Source organism: Crocuta crocuta, unplaced genomic scaffold (assembly GCF_008692635.1).
Source record: "Crocuta crocuta isolate KB4526 unplaced genomic scaffold, BGI_CrCroc_1.0 scaffold3, whole genome shotgun sequence".
NCBI lineage: Eukaryota > Metazoa > Chordata > Mammalia > Carnivora > Hyaenidae > Crocuta > Crocuta crocuta.
In genome coordinates this window covers 15,285,397-15,305,559 of record NW_027529934.1, presented here as the reverse complement: position 1 = coordinate 15,305,559, position 20,163 = coordinate 15,285,397, and the positions used below count along the sequence as shown (strand labels likewise).

General features: G+C 50.9%; 1 protein-coding gene across 2 annotated transcripts in view; it reads left to right on the top strand.

The window, feature by feature from the left end:
- The first annotated feature begins 4,265 nt into the window (after positions 1 to 4,265).
- PAPPA2 (pappalysin 2) overlaps positions 4,266 to 20,163 on the top strand; it is a 268,752-nt gene continuing 252,854 nt past the window's right edge. For both annotated transcript variants that reach the window (XM_077763320.1, XM_077763319.1), the window contains exon 1: positions 4,266 to 6,025. In XM_077763320.1, coding sequence (XP_077619446.1) covers positions 5,140 to 6,025 — 886 coding nt within the window. In that variant the 5' untranslated portion in view covers positions 4,266 to 5,139. The remainder of the gene's footprint in view (positions 6,026 to 20,163) is intronic.

Here is a 20,163-nt window from a genome sequence, read left to right as displayed (position 1 = left end):
TCTCAAGTGACCCCGTGAATATTAGGGTCACTGACTCCCAGCTCTGAGCACCGGAGCAAAGGGCACAGAAAGCAACAGCCGTGAGCCTTCGAATGAAATCCTTCAGAGAAGCTCGCTCTTTCCAGCACTAGCTGAATAAGATTCCAATAAACATATTGCTGAAATGTTTGTTTCCGGGTGTCATTTTAGACTGCAAGTAGCGAAAACAGATCCGGCTCCTATATATAGATACTGCATTTGGTTGCGTTCTGGGAGGCTTTTATTACTACGCTCCCTGGCCGGCTCCCAGCTTAGCTTTCCCCTCAGGGGATCGGATTTTGGAATCAGAAAGTCAGAGAGGATCAGTGACCATCTTAAGGGCCCCTCCCCAGCCCCCACCCCCGTCTGTCCCCACTAATGCCCTACTCTGCAGGTGGACGCCAACATGGAGTGGCCCCCCCAGCACTCCAAGACTCTTAATAATAATGATGACAATGCTAATGGAAACTGACCAGCCCCACTATGGCAGCAAATACAAGCGAAGCAGCCCTGCCGGTCCTGGGCTTAAGGGAAACATAGTATCACTTGGGTTGAAATCAAAGTGCCGATTGTCATAAACAGCTCAGCCTTTAGATAAGAGGAGCCAGGGCCCTCTGTGGACAGAGGCAAAGAAAGGGGCTACCTAGTATTAAGGGTGGCTTTTTTTGAGAGGGGGAGGGGTAGGTGGGTGTCTGAATTGGACTGGAGAATTCTCCAGGGGAAGATAATGCTGGCAAAAAAAGTGAGTGAAGGAAGGTGGAGGTGGGTGTGGAGGAAGGGTGTAGGTGGGGAAGGAGGAGGAAGTCGGGGTTTACTTAAAGAGACAATGTTGAACCCTGGCAATCTGATTTTTCTGAAACGTGTCTGATCCCCAGAGCGAGCCCCTCCACTGAGTGTCCTTTGTTTTCTGTGCACAAAACCCAATCTCCGCCTCGTTTTGCAGTGGCTCTCCTCACCTGCCCCTCTGATTTCCCTATGTTTAGCCATCATGGCTCTAACTGCCTTCCTGGTCTCCATATTTTATGTGCTTCACCGCCTCTTCCCCTGTTTTCCTGCCTTTCGGTCTCATTCTTCCCTCCTCTCTTCCCTGCTTTTCTTCTTCAGTCCTTTCTCCTTCCAGACTCTTCTCCTTTCCCTTCGCCCNAACCCGCCCCTCCCCCCTTCCCCCTTGCCCTCCTTTCTCCTCCCTCCTCTCTCTTCCTTTCCTTCTCCTTTCCCCTCGCCCCTCTGTCCTTCTCCCCTTCCTCGCCTCGCTCCCCGTCTCCAGGTCCCCATCCCCTGCCCCTCTCCCCTCTCTTGTCTCCTTCCCCTTTCCCTCCCTCTCGGTCCTTGTTTATCTCTAAGCTCCAATTTCTCGCCTTATAGATTTACCTGCAGAACAGGACACCGCTCCTCTTGCAAAAACTGTTTAAGAAATCCATATCCTCTCCCTTCATTGCTTGGGCATTTCAGAAATGATATTCCTCCCCCAGCTACCCCCGTCAAAATAAAATAAATTCAGCCAGCTCCTGCTGTGTGTCCTTAAATCCATTCCCTCTGGCTTTGCTGGTTTGAAAGCCTGTACCCTAGAAGGGGCCTCCTGCATTTGCTGGCAACCCTGCTCGAGTCTGATCGCCACAGATAGTGCTTTGGAGTGAAAAAAAGGGGGAAAAACCCTCTCGTTGGAGATTTCAAAACAGAGTCTACCAGCTTTCCACTCTGTGCACTTGCGGAGTGGCAGGGCTTGGGGAAGAGGAGTCAGGGGGCTCGGGTGCCGGTGTTTGTCATAAACAAATAAGCCACAAAATTTATGTATATATAAATGTGCGTTGCCTTCAGCATGTGTGGTGTCTCCCTCCCTGGCATCCAGGGTGGGTGCCGGGCACGGCACGTCTGACTTCTCTCACACTTCTGCTGGGGCATGACGTGCATGTGTGATGGAATTGAGGAGGGGGCTGCTGTGCGTGCGTGTGTGCCTGTGTGTGTGTGTGTGTTTTATCTGATCCACTTGACAGATTATTTGAATCCAGCCCACCTTTCCGCACATGTCAAACAGATGGGATCATTGTTACAAGCCATGAGAGAGCTGTGGNTTTCACACGTTGGAACAGACAGGAGCCCTTCTTCTCCGTGGGGGGGTGCCTTGGGGGGTCTGAGGCTGATGAGGGGTGGGATGGAGAGGAAAGCGAGAGGTGGGGTGTCGATGGGCAGGGTTATGATGTCACAGCAAAAGTTACAACAGGAGGAAAACACAGAAATGGTTCAACATTTTTTTTTTAAACTTTGGACTGCCAAGAGCTGAAGGAGAGTGGTGAGCAAAGGAATGAAGGGGAGAGAGAGAAACTAAACTGGAAGCTTGAGTTTTGCGTAGCTTCGAAACCTTATGAATGGATTACTAGCAGCTGAGATCCAGGAGAGACCTGTAGGGGCTACGGGACCATTCCCACGTGAACAGGGGAGAAAGCAGGCGGAATTCTTCCTTGCCGTGTTACCCCTCCTTCCTGAAATGAATGGTATGGAAGCTTTTTCTGAGGGTCATGGGGGGTGGCAGGAGGGAGGGGGAAGTTTTCTTCTTTTCTTACCTGAGTATCTTTTCTTCATTTACACTAAGGTCCCTCTCCTTCCTTCCTTTCTTCCCTGGTGTTTCTCCCTCTCTCTCTCTCTTTCTCTCTCTCTCTTCTCTCCCTGCCTCCCCCCCTCCTTCCCCCTCTCCCTCTCTCTCCTTTTCCTGTGCTTTTCTGTCTTTCTCTACATCACCCTCTACTCCCTTCCAAAGCCCCCAAACACTTTTGAGCTGCTTCAGGGGGTGGGGGGGGAGGATGAAAAAGAAGGAGAAGGAAAAAAGGACTAAGCCAGAAGGAGTGAAGGGAGATAGGAAAACGAGACTAGGAAAAAGGACAGTCTGGGATCGAGGGATTTCTGTTTAGTAATATCCACGTGCCTACACTGGTCAACTCTTTGGGGACTTGCTTTGAGGCACCAGAAGACGCTGCAAAGGCACCGGGACACGCCAGGGAGCTGGTGATTAGGGCACAGCCCTCTGAGAGCAAAGGAGCCAGTTATCAGCAGGAGGAGTTGAGGAGGCGATGGGAAGTCTCTAGGCAAGAGAGGCAATTGTGCTCCCAAGTCCGTGGGCTGCGTGCTGTACATGTGGGCATCACAGGCAGGGGGTTAGCACTATACGTGATTTTTTCTTAGTAAGTGAAGGGCCCAGTCTGCCTTTCTGCTTGTTTTGTGCCCACCTGTGGCCAGACATCCTCACCTGTGTCAAGAACTTGGAACCATGCTCTTGGGGTGCACGTACGCGTGCGAGTGTGCGTACACACGTACATGTGTTTCAGGGGTGGGACTCCTTGGAGAGCCTGCCTTGAGGCAAACATTGTCACAGAGGCTGGAGACACAGTATTTACTTCCCCAGCCTCTCCATTCATTGGAAATCAATTGAGAAAAAAAAAGCTGCTTGGGTCTAGCTGTTCATTTCCGTAAGTTACTTATTTTGAGCATCTCGTTTGTTTATTTGCACACCCAGCACATGGTGAGTTTTGGTAACTTCAGAGGGAGAAACTTCAGGGAGAGTAAGAAGACATACGTAGCGCGAATTCATGGCATTTCCATTCAACGCTTCTTAGGGCAGGCGCGTCGATGGCTCCTTTCTCCCAGTGTCCGATATAAAGTGAATTTGGGGTGTTGTTCTTTTGACTCCCAAATGATTGAAATAGGAAAAAAAATTATGGGAGGCTCGTGGCGAAACAAAAGAACGAGAAGCAAGTGGTCCCTGAAAGGCTGGTGGGGGGTTATTAGACAGTAAGCAGATCTGTTCACAACACATGTGCGTGTGTGTGTGTGTGTCAGAGAGAGAGAGAGAGAGAGAGAGAGAGAGAGAATACACACCGAAAGGACTCCTCCAAGACAGTATTGATTGCTATTGATTGTGTAGGCTGCGGCTGCTGAGAGAGAAAGCCCGAGATGTTTCCTGGGGAAACCAGAAGGAGCATCTGCCCCCTGTGCCTCAGTGAGGTGGGGAGGTTTTCAGGAGGAAGGAGGGGCAGGGAGTAGGTGGAGTGATACACCGAACTTATTAGCTTTGACATCATCATTGTCTTTAAATGAAACAAACAAGAAGATAATTACAGGCAGAGAGAGAGGGAGAGAGGAGAGAGCAGGAGGCACCAGAGAGAACAGGTCCCCTGAAGTACATGCTCTCCTCCATCTCTTTTCCATCTTCTCAGGGACCCACAAGACTCCCTGAAGGTGAAGCCAAGGCTGTCAGGCTCATCAGGTTCTTAGGACACCAGACTGGCAGCCCCAAGGAGAACTTTCTGGAGACTTACAACATACCAACAAGTTGCGAGGGGATTAAAAACACCTTCACCACTCAACACGCCCAAGCAAGGGCCGAGGGAAGCACTGTGACCTTCACAGGCAGCCTGACAGCTGTATGGGGACCTTGCTGAGGAGCACATCTGGAGAATAAAAGCTAAGTACCAGCTTGGATTTCGTGCCCCCAGAATCCTTCAGCCTTTTTAGATAATAAGCATCAAATTCTGTGTCTCTGTACGCAAGTTCTTCTAGCGGTTTGTTGGAAGGTAGCTCTATCTTAGGCTAAGGGCTACAAAAAGAACATAACTCCTAGGGAAGGAAGAAGGAGAAAGACATGAAAATTAGAAGATCGGGGTCCTTTGAAGGACTTCAGCTCGCGAGGGGTACGTGCTGGTGAGGGAGTGTGTGTTGGAGAGCATTTGGCTCACCTCCATCCCGGGTCCCTCTTCTAGTACCAGCGAGGGGAGGGGCTAGTGAAGAAGGGACAGAAAGAGAAAGAAACCTGAGCTGTGTGGGAGGAGGTTCAGAGGAACCCGGAGAAATGAACCTCGGGCTGCAGGGACTAAACTAGAGCCAGGAGAAACAGGTCCCGGGAGTAGGGAGAGGGCACCGCCGCCCACGCAGCCCCCGCGCCCCCGCGCAGGGCGCCGGAAGACGCACTCTCTGCGCGCTGCTGCTCCTGAAAGTTTGGTCCGTGAACGAAACAGTTTCCCGGTGACTGCGAATCCACCACTGCTAGCCGTCTCCTCCTCCTTCCCCCATCATTCCGGTGTGGTACCCAGAAGTTGACTTCTGGGTCTGTGTAAAGAGCTGGGGGGAGGTATGATGTGCCTAACAATCCTGAGAATAAGCCTGGTGATTGTGGCTGGGGGGGCGCTCAGCACCGCAGGCTCTGAGCCGGGCTGGCCTCGCAAGAGGTCCCTGGTGCAGAGGGGACACCTGAAGCAGGTGCTGTCGGAAGGGGAACGCTGTTGGCTGGGGGCCGAGCTGCGAAGACCCAGCGCTGCTCCCCAGCATCACCCCTTTGGGGTCTACCCCAGCAGGCCTGGGGGCTACCTGAGGCCCTACCCCCTGGGGGGGCAGGGAACGAGCCCCGCAGGGCGTAGGAAGCCTGGGGCCTCGAGCCCTGCTGAAAGCCTGGGGCTGAGGGGCCCCGCTGAGCAGCCAGCTGCCCCGTGGGCCACCACCGGGGCTGGTCCTGCTGGGTGGTCTGAGCCCAGGGGAGACAATGACACTTCTCTTGGTGACGGAGGATCCAAGGAGCCTCTAGGTGAGGCTGGGACTCAGGAACACTCCGCCACGGCTGCCACCGTTGCCACCACCTTCGCGGCCCCAGAGGAACCCAAACCAGAGACCCGAAGGAAGGGCCGGGCCAAGACCAGGCATCGTCGCCAGGTGGCGAAGGGGCAGGCAGGGGCCGCGCGGGGAGACCCAGCTGTCCCTCCGAGGCATCTCCAGCCCCGGCCGAAGCATCCCCCCGTGCCCGGGGTCAGAACCAGTCCATTGGAGGACAGCACCCAGAGGGGTGGAGGGGACCCCTCCTGGGAAGCAGAGTCCCACGGAGGGCTGCCTGTCTTGTATTTCCCCGGGAGGCGGGGGCGGCTCCTGCTGCGTCCAGAAGTGCTGGCTGAGATTCCCCGGGAGGCGTTCACAGTGGAAGCCTGGGTGAGGCCGGAGGGAGGACAGAGCAACCCAGCCATCATTGCAGGTAATGCCCGCTCCTGGGCTCTCCGTGGTCTTCGGGGGACAGCTGGCTTCGTGTTTGACTGGGTTAGACGAAGGGGGCAAGGAGAGGGAGGGGGCAGGGGCAGGAAAGACAGGAAGGGGTGGCCAGGGCGAGGGTGGGGGGGCAGGGCCTTTATTCATCAGCCCTGCCGGACTCCAGACATCATGCACAATAAGGACTCTAACCACCAGAGCACTGGTCCCAACGAGTATTGATCTCATGTGGTCCTGTACATGGTGCTTGCACTTAGCAGACCTTCGGCACACTCTCTGCCCCTCTTTAAAGGGGAAGAGCTCCCAGTCCTTGTCCATGGGGAAGAGGTGTCCCACTCCCATTTCTCATAGTCCAGTCTGAGAGACGCAGGTGCCTTTGATGCTACTCGTGAGGACAAGGACCCGGGCAGTGGGCCAGGCTGCGGGAGGAGAAGGCTGCCAGGTGTGCAGCCAGAAATCTGGGCAGCTCCTCTTGCTGGGAGCAGCTCTGGGACTTTGCAGGAAACGACTCTCTGGCCCAGGTCCTGGAGTCCCCATTGCTTGTCCTGACAATCATGTATTCAGCCTAAGAACAGTGGGGGCTGCTGGGTAAGGTGGGCACTCACAAGCCAGGCTCTTGGTGTCAAGCCCCGGCTGTTGTCTGAGGGACATACAAAGGAACCGTGTATTAACTCTCTGATTTGGATCAAAGGTCATATCTCAGAACATTTCCCATATGTATTTTGCACTGTATCCAGATCTTGGCTTTCATGGAAAGTCACCCAGAAAGACAAAGAAAAGAATGGCATTAGGAATAACTATTCCCTTTCCTTACTGAGGTTTCAAGCAAGGGGTGGTAGTTAGACATGTAGGTCATTGTTTACCATCTCAGTATCCCTTTGCCCTCCCCCCTGCCCTCCCCCCCCCCATGATAGAGCCTCACACAAGGCTGGGCACCTGGTCGATCCATTTTAATCTCATTAGTTTGTATTATCCACAATTCCCTTTGATGTTTGCCCATCCCATTTACATCGAGGGGGAAACCAAACCATGAGAGGTGTGCCAGACACAGAGCGGAAACGGAACCCCTGAGCTCCCGAAGTGCCCGACAGCTCCCCAAATTAAAAACTTCTCAGGTTGCTGGATGCCTCCAAAATAAGTTTCAGGCTGGAGAAAGAAACCTGGGGGGAGGAGGGAGCCTCTTTCAGTGGGGGTGTTGCTGGAACATCCCTTCTGGACACGCCGTCTCTCCCCACTTTGGCTGCAGTTTCTCCTTTGGAAGCTGGGATTCCCAGACACTGAGCACTCTAGAGTCTTGTGGTTTTGCTTTATTTTAGTTTTGGGTGGGAGAGGGGGCGAGGGGAGGGAGGAGAGAAGGGGCTGGGCTGTAGGTGGCGGCAGAGAAAGAGGAGAAGGAAATCCTTATTCTGGGGCCAAATGGAAGAAATAATGAGATGATTATCTGATCGGAGTTGGCAGCTTCACACCTTTTCCCAGATGACATCTTCTCGCTGCCTAATCTTGCTTCCTAGTGCCCATCTGCCAGGGAAACTGTGTGCTTGCGGTCTAGACCGAGACCCACGACTCTGCTTGCCCCTCCTCCTGCAGTAGCACCAGAGGGACCTGGAATCAGTTCCCTGGCTGTGAAGAATTAGAGAGAAAGCTCCAACAGGAATATATGAGTGAGGCTGTCAGAAGCTGTTGCTTTCGGTTAGTAAGACCCAGAGCCGGGAGAACAGATTCAGGCCAGTGGGTACCTGAGCTCCGTCCTGTCCCTCCCATGTCTTGTCTGGTGGTCTGCAGAGAGTAGCATCCTGAGCTGATTGATGCCAGTTCCGGCACTCCGTGGGGCACGTCTCCACCAGCCCCCAGGGCATCTCCCTCCCTTGCCCACCCGTCCACCACCAACCAACCCCATTCCCTATGCCACGGCACACACTCTGATCCTTCTCCAAAGTGCTCCTCTGAACTCTTACATCCCCAAGCATGTAAAATTAGGCAGGAAATCTTTTGCAGACAGTGTAGCCTCTGAGTCTTCTCTCTCTTAAAGTCAGATTGGACCCCTGTGGTGTGCTGGTATTTCCCTTTAGGTCCACGCCAGGAAGGTTGAGGGCAGCGACCACCCAGGTCTGTCCTCTCCACCTTCCACCCTATATCGTTCATCAGACTTGTGCACCTCAGAACATCTTCAGGAAAGATTGATTGTAAAAGTCTGGGAAAAATGGGGGCTGGCCATCCTCCTTCACGATTTTAGCGGCCTGGCTCCCGAGGGCGTAGGCATCTTTGTCTACTCACTGTGCTTAGCTCCCTAACAGGCCACTTGTGGACCCTGGTTCAGAGCTGCAAGGTGGCCAACGGAAGGCCTCCTCGGGGATTTCTGATTTCTAGTAATTTCATCACTCCTATTGACAGACCAGGCCAGCTTCCCTCTCTTATCCCAGCACTGGCCTTGTGGCAGGCTACTGCCTGTCCCTGGGCAGGTGGGTCTTCACCTGTGCAGAATAACAATTAGATCGTGTCCCTGGGAGTTAAACGTAATTCAGCCTTTGAAGTTCTGCTGCAGCACTGAGGATAGATAACTTGAGGGACTGGAAGACTTGACCCCCATGCTCTTTCCCAGTGGCTCTCAAACCTCAGCTTCTACCCACTTAGACCCAACCTCCTAGTTTTCAGACTCCCAAACTTGGGGCATGTTCCCTTTAGCAGAGACATCAAGCAATTCAACCACACCAGCCATGGTGAAGGACCACCCCCCCACCCCCGAGATGTGGGGCCTCAGGGAGTACTTCGCACGCAGGGCACTAGGTGGCAGTGTTGCTTCGTGCACAGGAGGGGAGGCGGCTCTTGGGAAGCCACGTAGTGGAGAACGTGTCTGGTTTCCTGGATTGGTGTCCCTGCCCTGGCCTCTGGGTCGTATTATATCATCCCCTCCCAGGGTGTTGCCGGTAGGCATCTCTTAGGGTCGGCTTCATACAGATTTTTTGGCAGGGCTTATGTGATAGGGCTAAAGTGGCATTTGGGGGGTTATGATGACCCTGTGTTTGTAGCAGCTAGTAAAACAAAATCAACTGGAGTTATCTGCCCCCCTCTACCCCAAATTCCCACATTCTTCCAAAATAGGAAGTTGAATTCCAGAATGGATTGCCAGAATCCTTTTATTTAGGGTCAAGGGCAATGCAGGCCTCACGGACTTTAGGTGCTGAGGTTCTCTGTGGCCCCTGGAGGAGGTGTGATGGTGTCGACTCCCCACCCCCCACCCCAGAGGCAGGCACCCCCAAAGTTGCCTATTGCCTGTGCTCTGGAGACCTAGGAAAGGGCTGTATGCAACTGCTCCACCATAGAGGCCTCTGTGAAAGTAACTTCACAAGGGTCTGGCAATTTAGGGATGCGGGGCCAAGGAGGAGTAGCCTGAGGTCAGGAGCCCATTCGGTGGGACTATGAGAACTCAGCAGTGGACAGAAGCCAAATTCTGCCCCATCCCAATGAAATCTTTAAGCCCTGGCACCCACCCCTGAGACCATTCTGTTCCTTTCCCTCCTTCTCAACTTCTTTTCCCCTCCTTGAACCCCAGTCTACACAGAAGAGAGACTTTTACTAGGTTCCTCCTCACCCATAATTGATTTCAAATGTTCCCTGCAGCTGCCCAGCCGAGTAGCCACCTGCAGCTCCAAGTTGCAGGGGACTGAGTCAGTAAGTCCACGGCAGGATTAGAGCCCGGGCCCATGTTTCTTCATTCAACAAATATTTACTGAGCTTGCCATCCGTGCCCAGCCCGGCAGGGCACTGTGGGGAATACAAAGATGTCTAAGAAACTGTCCCCGACTTGAAAACCAGTTTTCCTCCTCTGAGGATCCACGTTTCAGGGCGCATCCTAGTACCAAACTGAGGAGTCCAACCCCACCTGGCATCAGATCCCACTTCTGACACTTAATCAAGCGCTCTGCTCTTTGGCAATCCATTGAACTCATCGGAGCCTTGCTTTCCTCACACTGAGAAGTGAGAAAATGTCTCGCATTGTTTAAATAAGTCATGTATGGAAAGTGCCCACCACAGGGCTTGGCTCGTGGTACTTGTGACGTGGTATGAATAGCAGGAGACAGCCATCACTAAGCAGTAGGTGTGAACCTACTCATCTTTGGTTCCACCCACTAACCTAGAATTTTTCCTTAGGTGGAATATTAACTTGAACTTCTTAGGATTTAGCAAGCTACTGTGTGAGGTAGGAATGATGGCAAATAGGAAGTTTCACAAGATGGTTTCAAGATGATGGAGAACCCTAGAATCAGATGCCTAAAAGTACTCTAGTTTTTAAAATCATGTATTCTTTTTCGCTTGGGCAGAACTGTTTTGAATAAACCGGACAATGGCATGGAAGCTTTTCTGGCATCAGAAACCTTTTTGGGAATCTGATGAAAGCTGTCCTTCCTCCTCAGAAAAATGTACATGTTCACATGGTTTACCTAACTTGCAGAGCTTTTTGGATTTTCCTGAGGGCCAGTGCCTAACTGGCCCTGGTTAAGCACCTTGATGGCTCTTTGTTTTGTTTTGAGTAATGTCTAAGAAATGCGACTTCACAGGATGCTAAGAGGTGCCCTTCTCCCAATAAGGGAGCTGCATACTCACAGTGAGGAGTTTCATTGTGCGGAGCTCGGAGCTCCGCCGAAGACAGATTCCCACACACAGAAGTGTCTGTAGATGTGAAGAGAATTTAAAAGGGCCACGTGTGCCATGTCTCCCTTTATCCAGTCTTATGACAGGGGGAGAGCCACTTACATACCTTTCTCAGTGCTCCGCTGAGGGTGAGGGCTCTGTGACTGTCCCCCTCAGCTGCCTCTTCGGGTATGGCGACGATGGTCAAAGTCAGAGTGTTTGCTCTCATGAGGCCTTAAGGAGTTGCCCATTTCCTTCCACGTTGTAGCCCTGCTCCTTGACTGGGACCCAGATGTGCAAAGTTATAGCACCCCTGCCCCTCACGTGGGAGACTATGGACGTGCAGGCCAGGCCGGTGGTGGTCTCTGGGGTTGGGTTTGCCCGCCTCGGCGAGGACAAGATACATGTGTGCTTGTGTGGACAAGGCACATGCCCCGATGGTTGTAAGTTAGTGTCCATCCATGAGGAGGTTGTATCTTGTGCCCGTATGGCCCTTCAGAACGGAGGCGACGTCAAATGTGAGAAGTGAAACAGGCTGTCACTCTGCCCCTCGTTTCACAGCTGACTGCCAAGCCCCCTGACCAGGCAGCCCTCCAGATTCCTTGTGTGAGGGTAATCTCTGCTCCCCCACTTCTGTAGGCCTTCAGGTGTGGTGTCCGGGGGCACACGTTGCTTTCTGCCTCATTAGTTCTGGCACGTCTTGTTTCTACCTACTGAAAGTTTCTCAGGAGCCAAATGCATGTCTGGTTCACTCTTGGAATCCCCAAATATCCAGCACAGTGTTAGGCTCTTGGTGTTATATTTGCAGGATGCATAAAATAGACATTTAGATTCCTGGACGCCCATTAGGGATGAGGAAAATGGTGAGCGGAACTCTCTGAAAACTGGTGGCTCTTTGTGGAAAGTGGGCCGTGGCTCTCAAATTTTGCTTTTGCTGACTGTACAGGTGCGTCAGGGGCTTGTGAGAGGAGCTGCCTGGTGCAGGGCCCCCTCCCACCTTTGACAGGAGCAGCCCCTTTCTTACCCGTTTCTTTGAAGAAAGAGTGTAGTTACTTTAAAAAAGCTCAACCCCCACAACTCTAGAGCACTGATTGGTATAGTACAGCCCGAGGGCCACATCTGGCCCTCCGGCCAAGGCTGGGGACTGTTTTCTAAATAAAGTTTTATTGGAACCCAGCCACACCCTGTGTTCTTGGTGGCTGCTTTCATGCTAAATGGCGGAGCTGGGTAGTTGTAATACTTTTCAGCCCACAGAGCCTAAAATATTTACTGCCTGGCCTTTTGTAGAAAAAGTTGGCCAACTCCTGCTCTAGAGCAATTGCTTTGCAGCTTAAGTATTGACAGAGATCACCTGGGATTCTTCTCGAAATGCAATGGCTGCTGTGGGCATATGCCACCTTGCAGCGGAGGCACTGAGAGCAAGCCTCACAGACCTCCAACTGCAGGCTGCTCCATTGACCAAAGACCCCAAGAGCCATGCTCTGCGTTCCTGACTGCACTGGCCCTGAAGCAGCCTGTGCTTTGGGGTGGTGGGGTGAGGCACACCTGACTTCTCTGACAGCCAACCCTGGCTTGACGACTCCTAAAGGCCTTGCAGAGCCCTCCTCAGTCTGAACAGTAGTCTATGTGCTTCCACCAGACCTCCCTTCCCTCTCTCCTTCCTTCCAGGTCAGATTGGCAGCACGGACTGATGGCCCTCCCAGCGCTTTCAGGCTCCCAGCCTGTTCTCTCTCGTAATTGTCGCCCCTAATTAGATCCTTGTATGTCAGTCCCGTCTTTGCATCTGCTTTTTGCACTAACACAACTAACACAAATGTGGATTCTGATTCGGTGAGTCGGGGGCAGCCTGAGATGCTGCATTTTGAACAGACTCTTCAGTGATCCTGCTGGTGTGGGGGCCGTATTTAAGCAGCAAGACTCTAGACTTGTGAGCCCAGAGCAAGGGTCCGCGAACTTTTTCCGTAAAGGAACAATAGTAATGGCTTAGGCTTTGCAGGCCAGACAGTCTCTGTTGTTAGAGTATGTGAGCCGCCATGGACGATATGTAAATGAACGAATGTGTCTGTGTTCCAATAAAACTTTATTTACAAGAACAGGTGGCACGCCAGAGTTTGCCGCCCTGTGGTATTAAGGGTACCTCCCGTATGCCATCTGTCTTGCCCTCTGTTGCTTTGCTTCCTAGCTCTGTGCTGTCCAGAATCTTAGTAGCCGAGAGGCCGTGGCAGTATCTGTGGTGGGGAAACACCTTCTATTCAAGGAGAAACAAAACTTCCCAGAGATTTCCCACAGGAAACAAGTCCTGCTGACTTCTTGGTCTGAGCATTCCAGGCGGAGTTTATAGTTAATCTATTTTCTATTAAAAAAATAGCACTGAAATATAACTTATATACCGTCCTGTTTAAATTCTATAATTAATGGTTTTTCTTTTTTAAGAATTGTGAGACTTTAACCAGTCTAATTTTAGAAAGTCTTATTCTACCCAAAAGAGACGCTGTAGCCATTAACAGTCTCTCCCCATCTCCCTCCTCACCTTCCTGTATCCACCGCCGCCAGAGCCAAGCCTAATCTCTTTTCTGCCTCGATAGATTTACCTGTTCTGGACATTTGTATCTGAACCTGACTTCTTTCACTGGAGGCTGATCATGTTTAATGTGCTAGAGCTTCATTCCTTTTTATTTGCTGAATAATATTCCATAGATCTGTCGCATGGTGGTTATCCATTCTTCAGTTGATGGACGCTGTGGTGGCTTCAGTTTCTTGGCCATTGTGGATACAGCTGCTACATGTGGGCTTATATTTGTGTTTCTTTGGGGAACATCACTCTGTGTTTAACATTTTGAGGCACTGCCAGACCGTTTTCTGAAGTGACCATACCATTTTGCAATCCCAGCAACACATGAGGGTTCTGTTTTAAATTTCCGACCCTCTCAGTGAAAAGGGCTCTTGTGACTTCACTGATGGTTAGGGCCCAGCCGTCGCTTGCACCTGGTGGTCTTTGAGAATTGTGCTGTTGTCTTGTGTGGTGAGTAGGGACACTGGACTCTTATGCTGAGGTCTCTGTGATCACAGGGAACCCTTACTGTTGGAGGTGGAGGCTGTCATCAGGCTTCCTCCTCCAGCTTCTCAAGGGCATCCTCAAATGGCCCTTTCTTCCCTGAACCCAGCTCTGCATGGAAGGAGCTCCCCTTCAGCCTGAATTGCATTACTTTCTAGTACTTTCCGCACATGCATATGGAGAACATTCAGGCCCCCAGAAGTCATAGTACATCAGGCTGTGATGGGGCAGCACCTTCAGGAAGAAAAGGAGACAAGAAACAGGAGGAGGGAAAATAAGGCCCGTATGGCTCCCTCACCATGCCCCGAACTTTCTCCTGGATTCCGGCTTTGGGTGCATTGCTGTCTCCCTGTGAGCCGCTCCATTCAGGGCCTGGTGTCTGTCTCACAGGGTCAGAACTGGGACTTAGGGGCCACCCAGTATCTGGGGAAGAAGGAGAGTCACTTCCAGGTGGTAGCACAGGAGTCTCCTCTGAGCACGACATGTGACCATCCTCCGTGTCACACTCCAGCGTCAGAGCCTGACACTTGTTATTACTCATCACCAGTGCCTTTCTTGTCCTCACTTGCAGCCCACAGTGCGTGCCCCTTAGCCCTTCCACGATCTCGTGGAGACAGTGTCCTGGGGAGGGGCTCTGAGCGAGCTGTGCGGTGCCGTTAGCTGCTTTCTCCCCACCCTCTCTTAGCTGTGGGTCCTCTCCCGGTCCTCAACGATGACACGGAACCCATGGGGTCTCTCGGCATAGCTCTTGGCTGGAGCACAGGTTATCGACTTAGAAATACTCAGGAGTGTCAGGGCTGGGAACCAGGAGTCCCCTTTGGCAGCCCAAATCCACTCGACTGCTGTCTGTCACCTGCAGCACTCCATCCTTCTTCCCTGCCCTGGTCTTCATGCTCTTCTTTATTCCTCTGCCGCTGCCCCCCAGACTCATTCAGAATGTGTGTGCCCGGCTCCTTCTCGTCCCCATCCTGGTCTGTGCCTCAAGGAGGCCAAATAAACAGGAGACGAGGCTGCACCTTAGTGTGGATTCTGGGCCCGTATGCCCTGAACATCCGTTCGCTTCAGTTCCTGATGCCATAGACAGGTGCATAAATTCCATGCCTCTGCCCTCCAGTACATGGAATTCCATTACTCTCGGGCTTTTTGCATCATATACAGCGTGACCCTGGCACCTTCCAGAAAGCATATCCTAGGCTAAGTTTGTGTCCAAGTAATAACAGCATCCTCTCTTTCCCATGTTCACTCTCTACTTTAAAACAATCCTATTCTGTGAATTTATTTATTTATTTATTTATTTATTTATGGAGTTTTAAAAGGTTAAGTCCAAGTAAGTTGACATATAGTATAATAATGATTATAGGAATGGAATTTAGTGATTCATCACTTACCTGTAACACCCAGTGCTCATCCCAACAAATGCCCCCTTTCATGCCCATCCCCCATTTAGCACCCCCCTCCCCTCCAGCAACCCTCCATTTGTTCTCTGTATTTAAGAGTCTCTTATGGTTTGTCTGCCTCTCTGTTTTTATCTTATTATTGCTCCCCCTATCCTATGGTCATCTGTTTGAAATTTTTTTTTTAAAAGAGAACATCCAGGAAATCAATCCAGTGGGCCAACAAAAACATTTCCGTTCTCTTTATGAGTCAGCAGTGAGTGGTGAAGTAGAGTACTTCTGCCCAAATATACAGTATGGTCACTGGAACCCCAAATCTCAGAGCATTCGGACTTGACATGGCAACCGGTTGGGATACCAAGACTAGAAATTATAGCTCATTTTTGGATTAGAAGTCAGTTACTAATCAGAGGTGAAGTCACAGAGTTCAAAAGCTAATCAATCAGTTAGTGAGTCATCATTCAAGCGGTGACTCAGCGTTTGCTCATTTTCGTACAGATAATTGCTGTACGTGTTAGGAAGGTTAGAGAGGAAGTAAAGGGGTTGGGTTCTGTTTGCTCATTCCTCCACTCACTTATTCATTCACCAGTACATTGAGCCTCTGTCGGGTGAAGTTTCAGGCTTTGGACCACGTGCTGGAGAAGCAAAAATGGGGAAGGCAGGGGCTGCAGAAGGTGCTCTCTGCCCAGAGTGAGCAGACTTGTACCTAATTATCACAGGCCAGCCATGGGCAGGGGCCAGTTTTACCTAGAGGAGCCTGAGGGCTCCTTGCAGCTAGGGAAGGGGGGCTGGGGAAAGGGAAAAAAATGGGGTTCCCCCATGTCAGCTGGTGTGGGGGTGCCCAGCAACGCGACAGGCCTGAAGTAGGCTCCCTAGACCCAGCAGTTAGATTATCACTTGGGGCTCGGGGCACCTGGATGGCTCAGTCGGTTACGTGTCCGACTCCTGGTTTCGGCTCAGGTCATGATCTCACAGTTCATGGGTTTGGGCCCTACAGCCTCTGTCTCCTTCCCTCTCTTTGCCCCCTCTCTCACTCATGCACGTGCGCATGTTCTCTCTCAAAACTAAAAGAAACATTAAAAATTTTAAAAAGAATATCACTGGTGGCTTGAGAGAGAGTTTCCACTCCAGAGTTGGGCATCTGGGAGGGGAGATCCCATCACAGTGAGTGGAAATATAAATGAATGGTTGGAGCATGAAGACAGAGCAGAGTCTTTTTTTCTTTTAAAATTTTAAGTGTTTTTATTTGTTTTTGAGAGACAGAGCACGAGCAGGGGAGGGGCAGAGAGAGAGGGAGACAGAATCTGAAACATGCCGTCATCACAGAGCCTGACGTAGGGCTCAAACTTGTGAACCACAAGATCATGACCTGAGCCAAAGTCGGATGCCTAACCGACTGAGCCACCAAGGCGCCCTGAAAGCAGAGTCCTGTGCACTCTCCACAGAAACCCGGCTCTGAGGGAAGGAGGTGATGTCAGAAGTAGATGCAGGTTCAGAGAGATTTTATTTCAAGGTAAGAGAGATCCGAGTCCCCAGGCCTTATTATAAAACACCAGTAATCTAAAGTAGGACACAGCAGGCGCACCTGGGTGGCTCTGCCAGTTAAGCACCTGACTTCAGCTCAGGTCATGATCATACAGTCTGTGAGATTGAGCCCCGCATCTGGATCTGCACTGACAGCATGGAGCCTACCTGGGATTCTCCCTCTCTCTCTGCCCTTCCCCCACTTGTGCTCTCTCTCTCCTCTCAAAATAGATAAATACATTTTTTAAAAAAAGCCCTAGTTATCTAAAGTAATCTACAGTAGGACACAGTATAAGCACAGAGGAAAACAGAGGAAGGTGAAGTAACAGAAATGTAAAGTGCGCACACACAGGCGCCAGTCATTCCAAGACACTGAAGAACTCTTTGTTCAACAGTAACTCATGCAGCACTTTGTGCCAGGCCTGACTGTGGTCACCGCACAAGCCTGAGCACACGTGCTCCTCCAAACAAGTCGAGGAAGCAGCTGGGCAGCTGGAGCACAGAGCAGAAGAGGATAGGACACTGCCCAAGGTCGCACGGCCCGTTCTGAGACCGGGCCCCGGGCGCTCTGTGCCCAGAGGATGCGGTCTCACTCCCTGGGCGAAGCTGTCTCTAAGGAGTGCTGGACCAGCCTCTCCCAACCGAACCCTTCCATCTCAGTCCCCACCTCCCATTTTGTGTTTTGTGTTTTGTTTTTGTTTTTGCTCTCAGCAAAGGGCCCTGTCCACACAGCCCAGCACTTGGAGTTCCTGTCCTACACGGACACTCCTCGGCCCCACTACGCTCAATATATATCCTATATAATACCAGGAAGCTGTCTGCTATACCTTGTCAGTATCTTTTGGACCTGCCCTGGTCAGCCCACACCCACTGCCTTCCTTCGGCCTCGTTAGTATGGACCTCTCTCACCTGAGAGAGCGATCATCCTTCAGATAATTGCACCAAAGGGAGCTTTCTTAATACAGAGCAGCTCAAGTCGCTTTCCTGCCCAGACCCTTGGATGATCACACTGTGTGCTCAGGGTAAAGCTTGGCTCCCTTCGTTTGCCACACGGGACCCTACTTCTGCCCTCAGGCTCGTCACTGCCCTCTAGGGTTGACACACGCTCACACACTCGTTCCCATACATACACATGTGTGCACATATGTGCACAGTCACAGCTCCCTCACACACACACACACACACACACACACACACACACACACTCACTCAGTTAATTCCTTCAACACCAAACTACAAGCGGTGATGCAGATATACCACTCTTTCCTGGCCTCTGCCCTTTGCCCTTTTCCTCCCCACAGAAAACTACTCCTCCAAACTCGCATTCATCTTACTTACTCTAAGATTAACTAAGAAAGTTAGTAGGATTTCTTCCAGGAAATCTTCCTTGGTCTCACTGATGTAGGTTTTTTCTCTGTCGGGTTCTCCTGGTACCCTGTAGTCAGCCTTACCAAGATGCTCAGATCAACTTCCCATAATTCCCATTCCACGTTTATTTATGCAATGGACATGAACTGGGTTCCTACTGTGCGCCAGGCACCATACTGGGGGCTGAGGAAATGGACATGTATGGCCCTACTCCTGTGTCATTTCTCTCCGGGGCTAGCGCTCCACTGCGTAATCAGCTGCTTGAGGTCACGGCACCTAGTGAATTATCAGCAAATGAAGCTCATCCAGCAAATATCTGGTAAGAGGATAAGTGAATGGGTGACCACACGGAGGGCAAGATGTAGCCTTGCAAACTAGAGTGAATTATTCTGTTTGGAAGTAGGTATAGGAAGACATAGTAGTCTCTAAGTCTTATTGATTTGGAAGGTGGCTAAGAGGTTTTGAATTCACTCAACACTAACTTAGAAGGAGTGGTTACTCTTGGCCCCCACTTCAACTTCCTCACCTCCCCAAATCTATCAACACTTGATAAATATTGACCAAGATCTAGTCTCCTAGAAAAATTGGATATAATGGCAACTTGATTTAATTATGATTCCTTTTTTTTTCTTTTGGTACGTTTATTTATTTTGAGAGAGAGCATGCATGCAAGTGGGGAAGGGCAGAGAGAGAGAGAGAGAGAGAGAGAATCCCAAGCAGACTTCACATTGTTAGTGTGGGGCCTGATGCAAGGGCTCAAACTCATGAACTGTGATATTGTGACCTGAGCCGAAATCAAGAGTTGGAAGCTTAACTGACTGAGCCACCCAGGCACTCCTAACTATGATTATTATCAAATTTTCAGAAATTACCTATTCTGTTTATTTGCTTCCTCTGGTTTGAACATATGATCTCTTTCTCATTCTCTCCCTAGAACTTTGGTTTTGTGCTTCACTTCACTTGAGAGAAAGGAAGGGGGAGAGAGTATAATTAGGGAAAGGCAGTCTTGTTAACCTGAAGGAGACGCCAAGAGGGGACCTGGAAACTTTCCTTGGGTTCCAGGTCTTTCCAGCCTTTGCTCCTTCTCTGGTTCCCTCAAAATCTGGAGTCATCACGAAGCTCCTTTTTCAGGGGGTGCAGTTCTTTTAACACAAAGCACAGGCCCTAACTCCATTATTTTTAATCTATTCACTCACTAATTTATTTATTTGAAAGATATTTATTGAACACAAAGTGGGTATTCGAGAACTATTTTTGAAATGAGTTCCCACTTTATGCAGAATAATAATAAACACTAGCCATAGCAGAGATCTGTTTTAGACATTGTTTGTTCCAAGGCACATTAATAATTTGAAATAATTGCACAATAAAATATCCTTATAATCCTTACGATACTGGCCTGTGGCATTCATCCTGTGGACGGAGGTAATCTTGGGCACGGCTCCTTCGCTGGGTGTGGCAGTCTTACTGCACCCTTGGACAGAGTGCACAGTGTCACTGGCCTGACCTTAGCAAGGAGCAGCCATGGCAGAGGAGGGGACGGGAGCAGGTGGCCCCACCCCTTCTGGCCTTCTGCCCACGGCAAGGTCTGGGAGCTTAGGAGAGACACACCATATGCTGGCTGCAGAAAGCCAGGCAGGAAGGGGAAGCCACCTGCTGACCTTGCTGTTCCTGGAACTTCTGTCACCATCCCTCTTCCTGGCCCTGCCTCCCTCCCACCTCCCGCCCTCCAACTGCAGACTTCCAGTCTTTTCTCTAGTCCAGAACCATGGTGGCTCCCACTTCCAGCTCAAGTTCAAGCTACTCAGCGGCGGGAGCCCTCTGATTGCATGCAGGCCTCTGGGGGCTTGGCTAGGCCTTGATCATGTGTCTCCCAAGCACCCAAGACAGGTTCTGGAGTGGAGTGGGCGCTTTGAGTAGAATGCATTGATGAGAATAATCTGGCCACTTTTCACACATAGAATGTGCTCTCTCCTTACTCCCAGAGTCAACCACTTTTCCAAGTCAGGGAAGTCTTGCCTCTCCCCTCCACACGACCCCCCGATTACCCACTTCTGGCCTCAGGACAGACTGACTCCCACCTGAAAGGTCCTACCTCCATCTCTTCCTCCATCTAAATTCTTTCCTTTTTTTTTTTTTTTTTTTTTTTTTTTTTTT